Source organism: Gekko japonicus, unplaced genomic scaffold, assembly GCF_001447785.1.
Source record: "Gekko japonicus isolate JY-2015 unplaced genomic scaffold, Gekko_japonicus_V1.1 scaffold1150, whole genome shotgun sequence".
Classification (NCBI taxonomy): domain Eukaryota; kingdom Metazoa; phylum Chordata; class Lepidosauria; order Squamata; family Gekkonidae; genus Gekko; species Gekko japonicus.
Window position 1 is genome coordinate 199,966 of NW_015165271.1, and position 20,391 is coordinate 220,356.

General features: G+C 42.0%; 1 protein-coding gene across 1 annotated transcript in view; it reads right to left on the reverse strand.

Annotated features, from left to right (window-relative positions):
• The window catches only part of MIPOL1 (mirror-image polydactyly 1), a 213,270-nt gene that overhangs the window by 159,135 nt on the left and 33,744 nt on the right, over positions 1–20,391 (reverse strand). Inside the window, exons 4-6 of the mRNA XM_015410227.1 lie at positions 18,752–18,881; positions 13,361–13,394; positions 12,931–13,101 (exon numbers count right to left, since the gene is read on the reverse strand). Coding sequence (XP_015265713.1) covers positions 12,931–13,101; positions 13,361–13,394; positions 18,752–18,881 — 335 coding nt within the window. The remainder of the gene's footprint in view (positions 1–12,930; positions 13,102–13,360; positions 13,395–18,751; positions 18,882–20,391) is intronic.

A 20,391-nucleotide genomic window follows, 5' to 3' on the forward strand; every position in this document is an offset into this window, starting at 1 on the left:
TGCATCCTGCGGAGACTTGGGCGAACCCCCCCCTTGTTTGCGACAAACATCGGCGGGTGCCGGATGCCATGTATTTCCACCAGAAACGCGATCAGACGCCCGCCCTTGGCCCGCGGTTTCTGGAAACTAGTACCTCGTAAGTACTAGTTTTTTAAGCTGCATCTTTGGCGGGAAGCCACGGGTTCGCTGCGGGAGCACTGCGCTTCCCAGATGTTGCGGTGTGATTGCGCCCGGAAAATCCACGGGACTCCCATGCCTTCAGTGGGGGAAATGCTCCATGTGAACGGGGCCTATAGTGATTTTATATACCCAAGGTAGGTAGCTGTGTTTGTCTGTCTGTAGCAGTAGAAAAGAGCAAGAGTCCAGTAGCACCTTAAAGATTTTGTGGCAGGGTATGAGCTTTCATGAGTCACTGCTCACTTCTTCAGATACAGGTAGAATATGAGCCCTTCTGTCCTTATACCTTGGAAGGTAATTTCAGATGCTGAGTGACAATAGCAGGCAAATGACGATACTAGGTGAATGACAGTAGCAGGCATGACTGGATTGTACACCCATTTTATCTACAAAAGATTCAAATCAACTCAAATATAAACCCTATTTCTATAAAATCATGGAAGGGATCACCAGTCATCTAGTCCAACCCACTGCACAATGCAGGAAACTCACAAATACTCCCTCCCAAAAACACACCTAGTGACCCCTTCTCCATGCCCAGAAGATGGCAACAAACCTCCAGAATCACTGGCCAAACCGGCCTGGAGAAAAATTCCTGCCTGACCCCAAAGTGGTGATCAGCATTTCCCTGGGTGTGTAAGAAAGGGCTATGAAAACTAAGAACTAATGCATCCCTTCCTGGCCTCCTTCTCATGATCTGCCTAAGTTCACAGAATCGGCATTGCTGTCAAATGGCCATTTAGCCTCTGTTTAAAAACCTCCGAAGAAAGAGATCCCATCACCTCCTGTGGAAGCCTGTTCCACTGAGGAAACCCTCTGTCAGGAAGTTCTCCCTAATGTTTAGCCAAAAACTCTTTTGATTTCATTTCAAACCTATTGGTTCTAGTCTGACCTTCTGGGGCAACAGAAAACAACTCCATGCCATTCTCTATATGACAGCTCTTCAAGTACTTGAAGAGGGTTATTGTATCACCTCTCAGTCACTTCCTCTCCGGGCTAAACATACCCAGCTCCTTCAGCCTTTCCTCGTAGGACTTGGTCTACAGATCCCTCACCATCTTCGTTGCCCTCTTCTGGATGCATTCCAGTTTGTCTGTATCCTTCTTAAATTGTGGTGCCCAAAACAGAACACAATACTTTAGGTGAGGTCTAACCAGAGCAGAGTAAAGTGATACTATCACTTTACACGATCTGGACACTATACTTCTGTTGATACAGTCCAAAATCGCATTTGTGTTTTTAGCTACCACATCACACTGCTGACTCATGTTCAGTGTATGGTCTACTAAGACTCCTAGATCCTTTTTGCACCTAGTACTGCCAAGGCTATTCTCCCCCATTTTGTAATTATGCTTTTGATTTTTCCTACCTAAATGCAGAACTTTACATTTATCCCCAGTGAAATTCATTTTATTTGTTTTAGCTCAGTTTTCCAGCCTATCAGGATCATCCTGTATCCTGACTTTGTCTTCTACTGTATTTGCTACCCCTCCCAATTTAGTATCATTTGCAAATTTAATAAGCATTCCCTCAATTCCTTCATCCAAATAAAGATATTGAATAAAACAGGTCCCAGGACAGATACTTGAGGCACTCCACTTGTCACTTTACAGGTAAGCATGTCCTCCTTGCAACTTACTTTATTATTTATTCTGGCTAGCAAAGGGGACATTGCTCAGTTACAGAAAACATGTTCAGCATACTGCTAGTTAAATTATCTTGGTTAGCAGAGCTAAATCAGGACGGTGTGCCAATGGTTACCCAGGCAACTTTGTGTATTCCCAGATGTTCAGACTTGAGGTTTCATACATACCAGTTCCAGAGCTTTTTCTAATACATGCACAGAATTCCAGAATGCTATTGCTTGCACATGGAAGCTCATACCTTGAATAAAACTTCATTGGTCTTAAAGGTGCCAGTGAACTCAAACTTTGTTCTACTGCTTCAGACCAACATGGCTGCCTACCTGGATTATCTGCACATGTATTTAATGAAGGGAACAGATTCATGTACACAAAACAATGGGCCTGTTCTGATAGGTAAGAAAGCATGATGTACACATTAAAGTTTCCATACTCAAACCATCATAGTATCAAGGATTACCACATTAACCTTGATTGATTTCATATTCATTATTTTGCATTGTTTATTATTTTAGAACTTGTACAACAATTCTTTTGACACCATTTTTAAAGGTCAATCTTTAAAATCTATTAGAATATTAAAATCTATTAGAATATGGTCTGATTATGTTACACATTTCTGTTAGGCTTCCCAGATAGTCTTCCATACACAATAGGGACCAAGGTTTCCCTATTGCCATTTTTTAGACAATATCTGATAGCTAACCTTAATCACCAGCAGCTTCCAGTAACACTGAGGTTGGCCTTTTAATTTTAGAGAGCATTTCCCTTTCACCTTCATTCCACTTTAAGGGCAGGAATGACTCACAGGAACATCAGACAAGGAGGGGGTTTTCTAAGGAAATATCTTTGAGCTGCTCTACTGCTTTCACTCCTCCCATACCTACTGATTAGCCCTTGCTCCATATTCTCTAATACCAGGAAACTATGAGCAGAATAGGGAGAGATATTGCTTATGCTGTAAAACTGGGGAGGGGGGGCTTAGATAGTTAAATCAGAGAGGCTGAAGGACAGATTATTTATTTATTTATTTTATTTATTTATATTTGAATTTCTACCCCGCCCTACCCAGCCCACACCTCCGGGCGATCTGGGCAAGGGGGCGCATGTAGATGTTAAACAACATCGGGGACAACACGGCCCCCTGCGGCACCCCACACTCCAAGGGGTGCCTCCGGGACCGCTGATCCCCTATCGCCACCCTTTGTCCCCGACCCTGGAGAAAAGAGGCAAACCATTGTAAGGCTAGCCCCTGAATCCCCACGTCGGCGAGGCGGTGGGTCAGCAGCTGGTGGTCGACCGTATCGAAAGCAGCCGATAGATCTAACAACACCAGCGCCGCCACACCACCCCGATCCAGATGCCTACGGAGATCGTCAGTCAAGGCGACCAGCACAGTCTCCGTCCCATGACCAGGGCGAAAGCCGGACTGGTAGGGATCGAGGATGGAAGCATCCTCCAGAAAACTCTGAAGCTGTGACGCCACCGCCCTCTCAATGAGCTTGCCCAAATAGGGCAAGTTAGATTAGGGTCCAAGCAGCCAGTTATTTACTTCTCTGTATTTCTAGCCCACTCCCTTCCATTTCAAGAGTTGAGTGTTGGAAACAACTGGGGTGGATCCAAATTATGGAGCTGGACCCAAAGGGCACTTTTAGATTCAATCAGTCTTTTTTTTTAAAAGCTAGAACATACAGAGAAAAGTCAGTAAAAACTAATTTTGTTGAATGGAAAATGGCTCCAAAGTTGAAGAAAAATCAGTTCCACAAACTAAAACTTCAGAATTTAGTTTCTTTTAAATGCATGCATAGATCTCTCGGAGATTGCCTTGTAACAGCCAGCATGGTATAGTGGTTAGATTGCTGGACTAGGATCTTGGAGATCCAGTTTAGGACCCCCAGCCTGCTATGGCAGCTTGCTGGGTGACCTTGGGCCAGTCACACATGGCCTGAGCCTAACCTATCTCACAGGGTTGTTGTGAAGATAAAATGGAGGAGAGGAAGAAGATGTAAGCCACTCTGGGTCCCCATTGGCAAAAATGCAGGATATAAATGAAGTCAATAAACAAACAAACAAACAAATAAAATGACATTTCAAGTTAAGAATTTCTGGTGATTTTCTAATCTGTGCAGTTTTCCTTGCCCCTGGGCTCAGCATCTGTCCCTCCCATGGTTTGCCAGTAATTTAAAGTCTGAGATTGTACAAAAGCACAAGAATTTGGTATGCACCTCAAGGGCAAGAGCCAAAGGGCTCTTGGCCCTCAGCCTGCAACCCACTGCAAGCTATGCTGGCAGAGTTGGCATCAGCTTGGGACTCGGTATCCCACTGCCCTCCTGGGGGGGAGGATCAGTATATGTTGTAAGCAATGTTCCCTCTAAGCTGTGGAGCCTTGTGAGCAAAAATTCTACTTTGTGAACTCCTGGCATTAAAGTTGTGAGCGAGGGATTTGTCTACTGTGTAAATTAGTCTGCTCTGGAGCCATCCCTCCTGAGCTAAGACAAAAATGTGAGCCAGAGGCTAAAAATCTGTGAGCTAGCTCACACTAACTCAGCTTAGAGGGAACACTGGTTGTAAGTAACTTACTTGTAAGTAACTTGCTTTGAGTCTCTACAGTGGAAGAAAACCAGAGTGTGTTTAAATAGGTCTCTTGTAGAAGGTAAGCCTCATGCTCTGTTCATATTTGTTTATTTATGTCCTGTGAAAACTCTTAATACTTCACTTCCATTGGCAAGCTTACAAGCAAACACAGTATTACAATAAAAATGCACATTATAGAAGCAATCTTATATTTAGAATCACTTGCAATATTTAGCAGCCTGCCCAATAACAACAACAAAGTGGGACTTGGTGCCCAGACAAGCTAATTAAAATAAAGATGTTGGCTAATAGTAGGCCTCATTAACACAGCACATGGACCATGGAAAAAAAGTTCATATCTGTGGAAGCTTTTCTTTGCATACTCAATCATTTATAAATGCACTTACTGCACATGTCAGCCCATGCAAGCACAACAATGGCACACCTGCCTAGGACGTGAAATGCTGGCATGTTAATCTGCAAATGGGCCAATACACAAGGTAAGTATATTTAATGGTGATAGAGCACATGTGTCAATCTTTTGGTCCGAGTCACCTTTAAATATACTGACATTTATTACATAGTAATTCAATGTTGTGAAATTCAGTAACTAATAGTTGAAGAACACCTTTTCCAAACCCTTTTCTGATTTCAGATTTTTAACAGTATTATGCTTACATTTCATTTTTAATACTTTCCAAGAATAATAAGGTTGTTACAACAGCATTGTATCCTTTCACTAGTGAAACACACAGATTCCTAAATCCAGGTGAAGCAGTATCTAATCCCCCCCCCATCTAACAGCTTTTAAAGAAAATTCCCTTGCTGCACCTCACAGGTGTAGCCATTCAATGAGAAATGCTCACTCGCCTGTGGCGAGAATGCTTGAATGCTTTCTGAATTGCAGAAAAACAGTGATTTCTTTGGCCTCTCCTTGGTAAACTAAGCTGGTAGAAAAGTTTGTTCTGAAGCTGGCCCACAAGCCTAAGTGATGTTTTACTGGTCACCAATGACCTGCTTTATCTGACAAGATGGCCTGTCAAGTACAGGGCTTCTAAGCCTTTGTTCTTTCAACAACGGCACAACAGCAGGTCTGTTGCCAAGTGGTGCCACAAACAGGAGAAGAGGGCCTTGAGCTCGTTTCAGATGAGCTACTGGGCGAGTGCCAATTTTGTTCATGAACAGCTATAAGCATGTTCCTGCAAAGCAGGATGTGATCAAACTATTCAGAGCTGGAAAACCAGGTTTGCTTGCCAATTACGTTATTGCTTCAGTGCAGAGTATTAAACAGACAGCGCCACACCGGCCATGAAACAATTGTTTTCCTTTGACAACAGAGTCTGCATCTTCGGCCCTTTGGCTGGATTGTACCATAATTACCCATAAAAAAGCCACAGATTGCTGAAGGAAGCAAATCTAAGTAAAAGCATTTAGAGCCCCTGCTAGAAGTGAAACGATCCATTACCTTGCTCCCCTCCAAGGTAAGAGAAAGCTAGCTATCCCTTCCTTAGTTACCTAGTTTCAGCTGCCAAACAGTTTTCACGTTAACATTCCTGTCCAGAAGGTGTAAATGGCAAAGGGCCAGCAGCTGTTCTGAGATACTTCGTCATACTGCCCACTGCTGGCAAATACATTTCTTTAAAACATTAGTCGTTAATGTTAACACTTCATTAGAGATAGTGCTCAGTCTCCAATATTTTTTATTGCACACCATTAAAAATGAGGATATGGGTTCTTTACATGCATTTTCATTGTTTTGGTGAATTCATGCTGCTGTTTCTGTTACCAGGAATAAAATCATAAAGCAAGTTCCACAGGATAACTTAAGATGCCTTTGCTTACAGAAGCCTTGGCAGTTGAAAGTAAATGGCTGATGGTTTCTTTTTAAAGAGCCGGTGAGTTAGAAGAGAGACTGCTGTCAATGTTTAGCTACACTCTTAGTTGTTTGTTGTTTTATTCACTTGAAAAAACATACAAAAAGTAGTATCAAATATTTGAGTTTAAATACCATTTTATTTGTTTTTGCACTTACAAAAAGTAGTTTGCATATTTGCTGAGCAATCTACTGAATGATCTCAGATTACATACACATGTACTATTCAACCCAGTGATGATAATGCCCATCATTCTGTAAAGACACCGTGGTTACATTTAAAATCTCATATAACATATGCATATATAGCTGCCTAGGGCTCTGTTTGAACTTTCACAACCCTCTCACCCACTGTGGAAGTTTTTCAACAGAGCTAAGTTCGAATAAAATTAGGATTTAAGATATGCAAGTGCATAAGTGCATGCTCATTATGGCCTAATTAAAATGTAACAACAATGGAATTCCAAACCACATTTTAAAGACTGAGATAACATACAATTATTATAAAAGATTATTAATTACCGTCTGTGGAAACCAAATTAAAGTGACAGTTGTATGGCTTCCTAGGGTTTTACTTTCTTCCTAATAGTCAAATGCTATGATCAGGCACTTTGGTACCAGAGGACCTTTCTGGAGTCAGGCGGAAGTGGCCTATCCAGGCCCATGATAGCTTTTACTACTGCCCTTTCCCCATGAACCTACTGGAACTATAGATGCCATCATAACCCTGTGATAGCATCAACCAACATCATGTTATTCAGGGGCCATTTTGCTGGCAGGTACCACAGGGCTGAAGAACCAATATTCAAACCGAACATTATTACAAGTAACCTATGTTAATTTGTCAGATGTCACACAACAATCTTAGGAAGGCTACCAAAGGGAATTATATTTAAACACTGGATTTTATTTAAAGGCACAATGTATGTGAGCCTCCTTCAAACACCAAAAATGTTTATGCTTCCACAGGCAAGTACCACCCGTGTGCATTTGAAAAACAAACAAACAAACAAGACTATCAGTAGAATCCTACTCTAAACCCACTGGTTTCAATGGGCCTCCCCTGTATGAGTCTGCATAAGAGCGAACTCTATGTCTGTGTTCCATTTTCGGTTCACCTATCCTTGTGCAGATTCTCTTATTGGAGGAACAAATGCCAGGGCCAGAAACTGTGTTCTGCCACTAAGGATAGCAATCCTCAATGCAGCACAGGCAGTTCAAACTCAATTCACTACAAAAGAATCAGCATAATGAAGAGCATGCCATTTAAACATAGAGGGCTTCATCTTTTTCTTCAGTCAAGGTATAAATCGCCCTTTCTTCATTTTCCCCAGGTAATCTACAGGGAAGCTAAAATTATCATCATATGGCAAAAGTCTCTAAAGATCAATCAAGGCAGAAATGGAAACCAAAGTAAGTTTGTATTTATATATTTATCTAATAATTGCTAGATTTTGAGAGTCCCTGTGCTAGGAACATAAATAGTGTGGCTTTGTACAACTGAGAAATCAATAAAGTGCATCTCACTCTGAAATAGAATGTGTATCAAGTAGACTAGTACTGCTGGGAATCAAATATTTGTAGTGCTCTATACTTAAGATAAAAGTAGCAGTTTATGGCCCACACTATCTACTCGAAATTCGACCTGTGTGTTGCACTGACATTGGCATAAAGCAGGTGCCAGGAGCAACAGACTCAAGCAAGTGGAGCAGAAATTCACAACTTAAAGACAAGCTATGCAATTCTATGCAGAATTATTCCAGAGCCCATTGATTTCACTGGGCTTCGGCTGGAATCTGCACAGACACTGCAAATGGTTAAAAAGACACACATTTCACAAATCCAGTTGAAGAGCACATTGTGATAGAAATGCTGAACAAATCAAAATTGCCACAAACCAAACATAAAAATTCCCTCTTCGTTTGCTGACATCTTCTTGCTTAGTTTCAATGTTCTGTTTTAAAAATAAGGTATGTAAGAAAAAAGTTCCAAAAGATACTGTGGGTGCTTCCCAACAGCAAATTTTTCTATATTAAAAAAATGGTGAGCCCAGTTTTGAGCAGCAAACTAGAGCCACATAAAGGAATGAATAAACAAGACTTTCAAACAGGTAGCTGATTTTTGTAATGATAGATGTCAATTTTTGCACAATATATTTTATCTTTGACCCACTTTAAACGTTGGTTGCAAGGCAGACTAGAAATAAATAAATACCAGTCAAGTAACAGTGTCTTCATAGTGTTGGATATGAACTCCCATGAATTAAAAGCATTCAGCTTTCCATGCCTTCCTGATTCTCTGGCCTCCCAGAAAACCACTGCTGAGGGCAAAGGATTCTCTCTAATGAACAGGACATGGATAGGTTTGCCAGCCTCCAGGCAGCACCTGGTGATCTCCTGCTGTTACAACTGATCTCCAGATGACCAAGATCAGTTGCCCTGGAGAAAATGTCTGCTTTGGAGAGTGGACTCTATGGCATCGTACCCTGCTGAGGTCTCTCCCCTCCCTAAACCCCACCCTTTCCAGGTTCTACCCTCAAAATCTCCAGGTATTTCTCAACCCAGATCTGGCAACCCTAGATGTAGCACAGGAAGCTAAAGCATAACCGGGGAACTGGATACTATAGCTTCCTCTTTTGAATAAGACTTTGCAGCATCCCATGCAAATTTTCCAAAGTGCTTTTTGAGGGGACTGTAGGCCAGTCAAAAACTTTAACACACAACTTTCCCCATGCAAGCAGAAGTGCCTTGCGTTCACAATCTGGGAAATAGGACAAATATAAAGGATTTAGATTTGTTCAAAGGATCTCATTGTACAAGTGGAAGACTCTCCTGCTCTAGGGGATGAACAGATCTCCTCAGTCTGTTCCTTTAGTTTTCCAGAACTGCACATAACATTGCTTTCCTTTGTTCTTTCATTCCAGTTTGTGGTGAATTTCTTAAACAAAGACTGGAATTGGAGCACATCGTTTGTTGCACCTTTCAGCTTGCTTCCGTCACTGCACCTTCACATGATTAATAAATGTGCGCATATTGATTAAAAAAACTGAAAAAGCAAGCTTGATGTGGTAAGACATGATTATGTAAAGACTCTTCTTTGTGCAGTGTTATACTGTGGCATGCAGGGCTATTTTTGAGCAGGAACGCACAGGAACGGAGTTCCGGCTGGCTTCAGAGTTGGCCACGCCCACTACAGCCAAAACCTCTGCATGTGTGGCTACAGAGGGAAGGCCAGGAGAGCGACCCCCCTGGCAACTCCAAGGCGGGCAGGCCAGGGGGGGCATGGAAGGATCGGGGAGGCATTTAAATGCCTCCCTATACCTTCCCCAGCCTGCCCAAAGGCCAACTTGCCCGGGCTCCCCATGGCTGCAGGGAGCCTGGGCAAGCCAACAGAAGGTGTGGGGTGTGGCCTAATATGCTAATGAGTTTCTGGTGTTGGGTGTGGCCTATTATGCTAATGAGTTCCTGCTGGGCTTTTTCTACAAAAAAAGCACTAGTGGCATGCATGTATGGCTGGAAAACTGGGCTAAAACAAACAAAATGAATTTCAGTGGGGATAAATGTAAAAATCTGCATTTAGATAGGAAAAATCTAATGCATAACTACAGGTTGGGGGAGACTTGTTTTGGCAGTACTAGGTACGAAAAGGATCTAGGGGTCTTAGTAGACCATAAGCTGAACATGAGTCAGCAGTGTGACGCAGTAGCTAAAAAGGCAAATGTGATTTTGGACTATATCAACAGAAATATAGTGTCCAGATCATGCGAAGTGATGGTATTGCTTTACTCTGCACTGGTTAGACCTCACCTAGAGTACTGTGTTCAGTTTTGGGCACCACAACTTAAGAAGGATATAGACAAGCTGGAAAGTGTCTAGAGGAGGGCAATGAAGATGGTGAGGGGTCTAGAGACCAAGTCCTATGAGGAAAGGCTGAAGGAGTTGGGTATGTTTAGCCTGGAGAGGAGATGACTGAGATAACCATCTTCAAGTACTTGAAGGGCTGTCATACAGAGGATGGTGCAAAGTTGTTTTCTGTTGTCCCAGAAGGTCAGACCAGAACCAAGTGGGTTAAAATTAAGTCAGAAGAGTTTTTTGGCTAAACATTAGGAAGAACAGATAGTTAGAGTGGTTCCTTAGTGGAACAGATTTCCTTGGGAGGTGATGGGCTCTCCTTCTTTGGAGGTTTTAAAAATAAGGTATGTAAGAAAAAAGTTCCAAAAAATACTGTGGGTGCTTCCCAACAGCAGCAGTCCCTTCCAACTTTATGATTCTATGATTCTATTCTATGACCCATCAAGATGTGTTAGTCTATAGCAGCAAGAAAGAATCCAGTAGCATCTTAAAGACTAACAAAATTTTTGGCAGGATATGAGCTTTTTTGAGTCACTGCTCACTTCTTCAGAATGTATGACCCATATTAATTTCCCTTTAAGAAGTAGGGTTACCATTCCTCTGATAGGGATAGGGGTTTGCCTACTTTCAGGGCTCCTGATCTGCTGCTCCTGATCCGGCCAGTGGGGGAACCCCGCCCCCAAAGTGCCCTGTCCGTGCCAACATATCTGGCGCAATGGCACTATGGCACAGGGCACTATGTGGGGGGGGAATGCTCTATCATTTGAGAAAAAATCTCTATGGTTACCATAGAGTTTTTCTTCAAATGATAGCGCATCCCCCTGCAACATGCCCTGCACGAAGATGTCACTTCTGGGTGATGTCATTGTGCTAGGCATGTTGGTGCATGCACTGAAAAGTCCCGGGCAGAGAGAGGGACCCCCACCCACCAGCAGCCATGTAAGACTTGGCAACCCTATTAAGAAGTTATTTTATTTCTATTTTAAATGTCTGAATTCAGAGAGAGAGAGCGCCAATCAGTCTGACAGGGAACAAATGTCATGGAACAAGGAGAAACGCTCTTACTCTTCCATCAGTATGACCAGCAGCAGGAGAGAGAAGGCCTGGCCTTGATTTGAACAAATTGCTAATTTCTTTCCAGCTATGTGATAGGCCCCAAAAGAGAAGATATAAGTTATACTTTCCCACTTTAGGAGATATTATAAAGCAAAGGGATTTCAAAGTCGTTGCTCAACTTATAGTTAAGCCTTTGTTTAAAAGGCTGCATAAATCTTCACCCTGAGGCAGACTGGTAGCAGGAGAGAGAGAAGACCTGGAGCTTAAATTGAGGGACCTGCTAATTTCTTTGCAGGCCCAAACAAAAAGAAAAGAAAAGAAGAACATATCAAGTACAACTGGAGGGGCACTGGAGAGCATACAAGAGAAGAGAGCCTTTAAGTGACTACTTTGGCCTTTCTCTTTTTTTCACTTTACTGGGCACCAACTGCTGTGATTTGCCTGTTTAGAGTACTGTTTTTGAAAGGTACTGAAGATTCAGTATGTAGGAAGGTTGCTATACTCAGAGCAGCTGTGTCTCAGTTACACTGGTGGCTGCAAAGCTGTTACATTTAAATTTTATGAAATATCATGTTACCTTGGAAAATATACACTGGTCCTGGTCACACAGAGAATTTGCTGTGTGAGAGGCATGACTGCTGGGCGGATTAAAAGGGCATGATCATATGGCAACATCTGGCAAGCGTTGCGTGCCCATCTCCAACCTGTAGCATCTGGCCGAAGATGCGGAGTTAAAAAGTAGCTGGGAAAGTATAGTATTATCCAGAAAACGTGGGGCGTGGGTGGGCATCTGATCACGGAAGTGCTGATATCCCATCGCATCCGGTGCCTGTCTGCTTCCCACCGGATGTTTTCTTGTAAGCCTCTGTGATATGTGCACAAACGCGCATGCACACAAACGCGGTACTGCTTCGTTGCCATGCTTCGCCATCACTGTGTGATCAGTGGCTGACGGCCTGAGCACAGAGCCTTGGGGGAATACCGCACTTCATTTTGCTCCAGAGCAAAAAGCCTCACTTCCCCCCCAGATTATCTCGCTTGTGTGACCGGGGCTCTTGGATATTCTTTAAACCATTTTATAATCTCCAGACAAGCCACAAAGGTGCTGCCGTTTGTTGACTCTACCCATTTCTTTTCCCATTCCCTGCCTCTGTTGCTTTATATAGTAAAGGAACTTTTTTGGGAAATAATAATACTTTAACCTAAAGGATTACATTTAAATTGTGTATCCCTATAACCATCAGTCTCTCAGAGTAACATTTGAACCCAACTACCCTAATCTTGTTTTGTATTTATAATATACACAGTTACAGTTTTCTAGTCTCCTCCCTCCCAGCATGTGTTACTTTACATCTGCTGGTTTTGCTGGTCTTATGACTGTTCTTAATAAACTTACTTACTTTACATCTGCTGGTAATTTTTCTTGTGTGCCTTATGTCTTCTACCTTAAAATTATCAAGGTCCTCTTAAATTTTAATCTTATCCACCGAGTGTTTGGGGTTTCCTTCGCTCTCAGTTTTTACTAATTTAATGCCAGTATACTGTAATATCATACACCATAACACTATAATTATTTTGAAAAGTGGCTTCATATATTGTTGTTACTTCTCTACAATAATTTCTAAGATACTTATGTGTGTATGAAAGTTTTCAAAAAAGCCGCATGTTCAATAGGAAAACAATTCATTTCCCAGTAGCGAAGAGAAGGGGAGGGGGTGTCTGCCAGTGAAGCTTTTATAAAATAACATGGACTTACTTGAGCCAAAGCAGCATCTCGTTCTTCTATGACTGCATTCATTTCTTCAGCCGTTATTTTCTTTTTGCGTTCCTGAGTCCTGTATATTCGATCGACAATTACAGCTCCAGTCCTTCGTATAGCCATCCCAGAGTCTGCATTGTTTATTCTGTTCAGTAATTCCTGTAATGTCTACCAACAGCATTATATGTTAGTCAGACAAGAAGTTTTAATATATTTTATTTAATATAGGGTTTTAATTAATAGGCACATGTGAATTGTAAATTGACTGAGTGAAGTTATTGAATTTTCATATTGCAGCAAAGATGTACATTATTAGTGTGTCAATTCTTCTTTTTCCCACATCTTAGTTCCTGAAACCCACTCAATTGAACTTAAGCCTCTAAGATATAAGACTGACATCAAGAAATCTCCTCAGAGAATGGCTTACCATGTCATTTTCTTCAGGGTTAATATTTTCTAGCCTAGAAAAAAGGGACACAGAAAGCCTGATCAGTAGCATTTCCTTAGTGCAGCAAAATGAGTTCGCTTTTTAAATCTTTAGAACCTCAAGTAATTTCATTCTAGTAGTCTTTAGAGTCAACCATGACACTGAACATATTAAAGTGCCACCTGCTCGATTCCATCTTTCAATAATGCTCCATATCTTCAGTACCGACTTCAGAATGTTAAGTTATTAATGTTTACTACTATATATGACTACAAGGATCAATTGTTCATATGTGCTTAGATGAAGAAAGTTCCCCAGCGACGGAAGAGCACAGATGCTCTTTTATTTATTTATTTCTGGACTTGCAAGTTTCATTTGAAATTATGTATTTTAGTTTTTGTTTGTTGCATCCCTAAATGAAAGAACACATTAGCACTCCAATCCTAAACATATTTACTTGGAAGTAAGTGTTGCTGCCTTCAATGGTGCTTACTTCCAAGTAAGTTTGGTTAACCTTGCGCTTATGAGTCTATGGAAAGTGGCTTACAAAACACAACTTCTAATTCTGAACAGAAGATCAGAAAATTAGATAAAACTTTATTGAAAACTGTTCCTGTTTCCCCCATAGACTAGTGTCTCCATCCTTCATTCTGAGACAAAGATACAACAGCCTTGCTCATTTTTATAAAATTGTTTGTCTGTGATGTCTGTATAAATGTACAGAACTCCCCATAGACTAGGGTCTCCATCCATTCTGAGACAAAGATACAACAGACTTGCTCATTTTTATAAAATTGTTCGTCTGTGATGTCTGTATAAATGTACAGAACAATTCTGACAGAACTGTAAATGTACTAATTAATATTGTACTAACTCTGTAACAGTGGGATAAACAAGCAATCCATTATTTAGAAACCCTAATGAAAAGTTAACTGAGTTTTACACATAGGTTAACAGCTTTAGAAAAGTTGAAACCCATTCTTAACTGATGGTAATTAATAATTATGCTGCTGAATCAGAAGGTATGACCTTAAAAAAAAAAAAGCCAAGAAATTTCCTTGCTCCATTTTTAGTTCTCTCTTTTGATTATAACTCCTTCTGAATAATTTGAAGATGCTCTTGAAAAATGTCTACTTTTCTGGAACAGGTGTATCATATGAGAGTGGTGTAGGAAAGGACCTTGGAAATTCAAGTGCATTAGCTCTCTCGGTTCAATACTCTGGATACTATTTTAACAAGAAAGATGCCAGAGTAAGGAAGACATCCCACCCTTAAGCTAGTTAGAGGAGGTTAAAATAACCTATACAGTAGTACCTTTACTGGAACTTCTTGCAGTGGCACCTACTGGGCACCAAAGTCAACAGTTTAAAGAATATGGTAGGCAGGGACTTTTCCTTTGTCACCTCCACCCTTCAGGTTGCATGGTCTTTAGTAGAGAGGTTATAGCATCACCCAGAAGTGACATCACATCCTTCACAAACTCCATCCTCTCTAGACACCACTCCCCAAATCTCCTGGCAGGGTTGGGAACACCATGCTGACCATATTAAGATTTAGGAATTAACTGAAAACATTTCTTCCCCGCTCCCTGGCTCTATTAATGTTACTTTGTGTTTTCTGTTTTGTTCTTCTGCTCTGCCTGCCCGCTTCCTAGAATGTGTGGGTTTATTATTTTCTGGCAGGTTTTATTTTGGTTTGCTGTCTCAATGGCTTTACTTCTCCCTTGTGGTTTTAATTGTTCCATATTGACTCTTATGAGTGACAAACATTCATTTTAAACATCTTTTTTTAGTGCAGCTGTGTTGTGCTTTAATTATTGCATTTTAAATAAATGGCTGGGTATTGCCTGGAAACCACTGGCTGATGAGGTACAGCATAAATGATTCAAATAAGAAATTAAATATCAATATGCCCACATAAAACTAAGACATTTGACAACAGCCACCTTCCAGTCCTATATGTGGATAACTCTGACCTTAAAATACCACAAATAAATACATAAAATCATCTAAAGATCTTTTTGAGGTTCCAACCTATAACCCAGGCCTAGCTTATAGAAAGGTTTCCTGCAGATCACTCCCACAGTCCTGAAAGAATATAATTTAATGGTGCATGAAACGAGCAGCCACTCTGCAGGCTATATGTGTAAGATCTACACTGTGAAATCTGTGGGAGGGGGAGGGTTAACAATCCTGAGTAAACTGGCCTTCAGCTGCTGCATTTCATGATTTTAAAAAATCAGCAGGATTCAGTGAAGGATACCCTTGTATCCGGTCTGGTCCAAATGGTAAATGAATTAAAGTTACTTAAAATATAACATTTGAGAAAATATGACAGCTATGGATCACGGCATATTCACTAAGATATGAATTTGAATTCTTTGGCCAAAAATAGGTAAGGTGGTCTCCCTGAGAAAGTACAGTTTTAAGCCAATAGGTGTATTTCAAATAAGAAGTATATAATTTTATTTATTTATATTTTATTTATTTTGGGATTTATATCCCGCCCTACCCAGCGGCTCAGGGTGGCTAACAAGCGGCAATGCGGAATTTAAAATTTAAAACAGTACAACAATATTTCATACATAATAAAATCGGTGCTCTAATAATCTACATAAAATCACCAAGATGCGCACATTCCACATTGGCGGCCGACTTTTTTAATGGCATGAGCACCAGGAATGATATTCTCCCCATTTCTGCTGGGCAACATCTACCCCCCCCCCCAGTAATGGGGTAGATGGATGGTGGAATCTCAGTGGGGGAATTTCTATTGGTTACTCCCCCTCCCGTGATCAATAGATTATATCTAATTTTGCATTTAACATACTGCAAAAAGGAGAGGATACCATTCATGACTGGTTGGAATATAAATTATCAAATGATAATTCATTGTTTCCATCAGCGGGCATGGAATATACTTGAAAACAAGTTTCTATGATAACTGGTAAGTATTTCATATATCCAACCTGTGACACAGTAGCAGTAGCTAATGACTAATAAGCATAGCTGTGTGATCTGAACAAAGTGTTCTTAGCGTTTTAAAAGTTGTTGGTTTCTACCACTGATGGAAAGATGAGCTGTATAGTCCACACCTTTTTGTCTTTTATGTTCACAGTTTAACAGGCATAGTACTTTAACACACTGAGCAAGAATGACAGCAGGACTCATTGAAACAGAATCTGAACAATGAATGCTGGATGAATATGGTAGTTAGTAGTGAATTTCATTTTACACCCCCCTCCCAGTGAATTCTGTAGAAGAAAATACATGCTTTTATTTCAAAGAAAGGGTTAAATTTAATTTGTTTTTGATTCACAAAAGATGTTGTGGGAGGGGAAGGTATAGGATTTGATTGCCATTCTTTAATAACCATCTTTTCTGATGGAAAGTGTCTACTGCCACAAAGGACTGATTGATTTTCTATATAGTGAAACTTCTGACCGACAGCCTTGTAGTCCAAGCACTGAACCCTTGTATGAAATGTCACACTCCCCTGATTTATTCCTGAATAAAATCAATACTCAAGTTTTTCTCCCCTAACATCCACTTTGATTTCTGTCTCAGGAGCAAAACTGGCTCCTGATACAAATAACCTCCATCAACAATAAAAACAGTCAGAAATAAATCAATGTTTATGAAACTCCTGTTGCCCAGCGTAGCATAAACGTGACCCTCATTCATATTTAACACCGGGGGGGGGGTAGGTATCGTAATGATGCCGTAGTGTCACTTCCTGTGAGGACCTGGAGATGATGTCATTGCATTGATGTGACATTCTAGAATTTCCTCTAGAGCCAACAGAATGACACCGTTTCCATGTTCACGCTGGAAGTGACATGGTGGCTACAACAACTATTTGCATGTCCCCAACCCCCAAACACTCCTGCTAGTTGCCAGTACTCAGCTGGCAACCCCAGTTGTATTGCATTCATGCATCTCCTTGGGTTTTCACAGCTTTTACTGATCTTTCCCAAAACTGCTTTGCTGCAGAGTTTTGGGGAACACAGCAAAGCTCAGATAGATGCTGTGTGAGTGCAAAAGTTTGGATTTCCCTGGGCTTTGCAATCTGTTTATCAGACTCACAGAGTTATTTTGTCGTGCTTTTATAATATGCAATTGAATATCATTATGCAATCTGTTTATCAGACTCACAGAGTTACAGATTTTCATACTTTTAAAAAACCAATACATTTCTGACCTTTTTATTGTGGAGATATAAGGGCACAGGCATATCTCCACGGGAAAGGGGAACCCGATAAACAGTCTGTTATAATTATATTCAACTGCTTTTTTAAAAAAAGTCCTGGTTGCATGGGTGGGGCAGTGGCTGCCAGATACTGGGGCAGAGAACATGAGGAAACCTATGTGGAAGCTCCATTGACACTGCGGTATCAGCAACTGTAGCAGAAACACAGAAACTATATAAGTCTATCCCTACGTGGGGCCTAGGTAAAAAAATCTCTGCCTGTGTACACACACATATAGAGTACATATTTATAATGTGGAGAAAAGGATATCAGACAAGTGTCTATGGCACTTGCAGAAATAGCAACCATTTCATATATAGTGTCAGACTAGGATCTGGGAGACTCCAGTTCTAATCTCCACTTGTGCCATGGAAGCTTGCTGAACCTTGGACTACCCACACACTCTCAACTAGGGTTGCCAGGCCCTATTTCACCCCCAGCAGGGGGATTTAGGGGGCGTGCTAGGAGGGGCTGCCCCAATGTGATGATGTCACTCGTGTCAGAGACACAGAGCCATGTACGCATGCCCCCCCTTTCATCCAACCATTTAAAGGGAACCTTCCCTTTAAATGGTTGGGGGAAAGCAGGGATCACCTGTGCCTGCCCTGCAAGCCATGAGATAGCTGCTTGTAGGGCAAGTGCAGGCGGCACCTGCTCTTCTGAAGTGGGAGTCGCTTGTGCTTGCCCTGCAAGCTGTGATCTTGCTGCTTGTAGGGCAGGTGTGGGTGGCCCCCACCAACAACTTTTGGGTGCACTGCCCCCGCCTCTTCCCAACAGCATCTCTTTAAACACTCTTGGGAAGTGGTGGGGGGAGGCCACTCACGCCTGCCCTCCAAGCTGTGCCAGCTGGAGGGCCCTTTAAATCATGTAGTGGGGTTGCTGGGTGGTCACTGTTGGGGATGGGGCTTCCCTCCCCACTGGCCAGCTGGCTGGTGGTGGGAAGGAGCCCCCCAAAATTGGGAAACCCCCACAGGACCGGGGGGTCTGGCAACCCTACTCTCAACCTAACCAACTCACAGGGTTGTTGTGAGGATAAAATGAAAGAGAGGAGAACAATGTACGCTGCTTTGTGTCCCTATTGAGGGAAAAGGTGGGATCTAAATTAAGTAAATAAATAAATATAGAAGAAAATGTCTACGTACATCTCAAAAGATTGCTCCAGTAGTTGCATTTGTTTACATGCTTCATCTCTTTCTTCATTAGCCAACTTCAATCTTGCCATTATTGCCTCATCACGTTCCCATTGAGCAGAATGAATTTCTTCTACTAGAGCTGCAATACAGCAAGAATTTAACATATGAACACGATGAATTCCCTTTTGGTACACATCTAATCACACATGGTATCTCTGCTTTGCAATATGGTTTGGAAACAACTGGTTCATGTAATCTGTTAAACATAGTAACCTATGGACACAAGCCAGAGAAGGCACACTTGAAGAACAGATACCAAAGAAACATTCAATAAATTCATTCCCTATTATTTATTTAGAAGATTCATATACCACCTCTCCAGCAACTGCTAGAAGTAGTTCACAAGTTCAATGCTACAAAACATTAAAAATTATACTAAAACAAGCAATTAAACAAGCAAGGAGCCCACCAGAGACATAAAAAGCAGCATAAAACAATGTTTAACCAATATAATAAGAATCATAAAATAATACTCTTAAAACAGTCCTTAGCTTAGAAACAGGCCATAAAAACATCTACTAAAAAGATGGTCTTCAATTAAAAGCCTGGAACAAGAGAAATGTTTTGGCATGGCGCATAAAAAAATGGCAAAACAAGAATCAGGCAAATCTCAAGGGCAACCCAAAAATTAGGCTTTATCACTGAAAAAAACAAAACACCCTTGTCTCTGGTTGCTACCCTTCATAGGTTATGAATGTTATGAGGGTTATAGGGCTGAAGCTAGGAGAAGTCAGTTTTATTTTCTCCTAGTATCATCTGTAACAGACAATACATGACACAACCAGTGGTCATTTCCTGCAAGAGCGCACAGGAGCGGAGCTCCGGCAGTAAAGAGCCCAGGGGGCGGGCACATGCAACAAGCCCCACCCCCTGCTCCCAGCAGCCCTCAGTCAGAGCAAGAAGCAGCCAGGTAAGTTGCAGAGCTCCCCCCAGCCTCCCAGTCCAAAACAGTCCAGTGGCACCTTTAAGACCAAGTTTTATTCAGGTACAAGCTCTCCATCCTCGGCGAGGACAGATCTGCACGTTCCCCCCCCACACACACACACAGTAGCTAGCAATCCAAAACAGTCCAGTGGAGCCTGAGCGGTGGGTGTTGCCTTCTGACACACTTCCGGTGATGTCAGGGTGTGTGGCACATGCAAATAAGTTATGCTAATGAGTTATGCTAATGCCTCCTGCACCTCTTTTTCTATTAAATGACCCCTGGACACAACTTTATGGTGTTCAGGCTCTCCATCCTTGCTCTATTTGCCTGGATGCCACTTGGAAGAGGATGGAAACTCTGAGTATAACAAGTGGAGACCCGCAACAAAATGTTGCGTACTGTTGGGTCTCCACTTTTTCTCTTCCCCCCTCCCCTCCCCTCCGTAGGCCTCCCTCGTCTCTCTCCCCCTCCCCTCCTAAGCGAGCCGTCGGGCCTCGCTCATCTCTCCCCCCCTCCTCCCCCTGTCCTCCGAAGCGAGCCCCGGCGGCTCCTGCCGCTGGGCCGCTCGTCTCTTCCCCCTCCCCTCCCCTCCGAAGCGAGGCCCGGCAGCTTGTAGCTGCCGGGGCCTCGCTGGGCTCCGGCTGGCTGGCTGGCCGGCCAGACC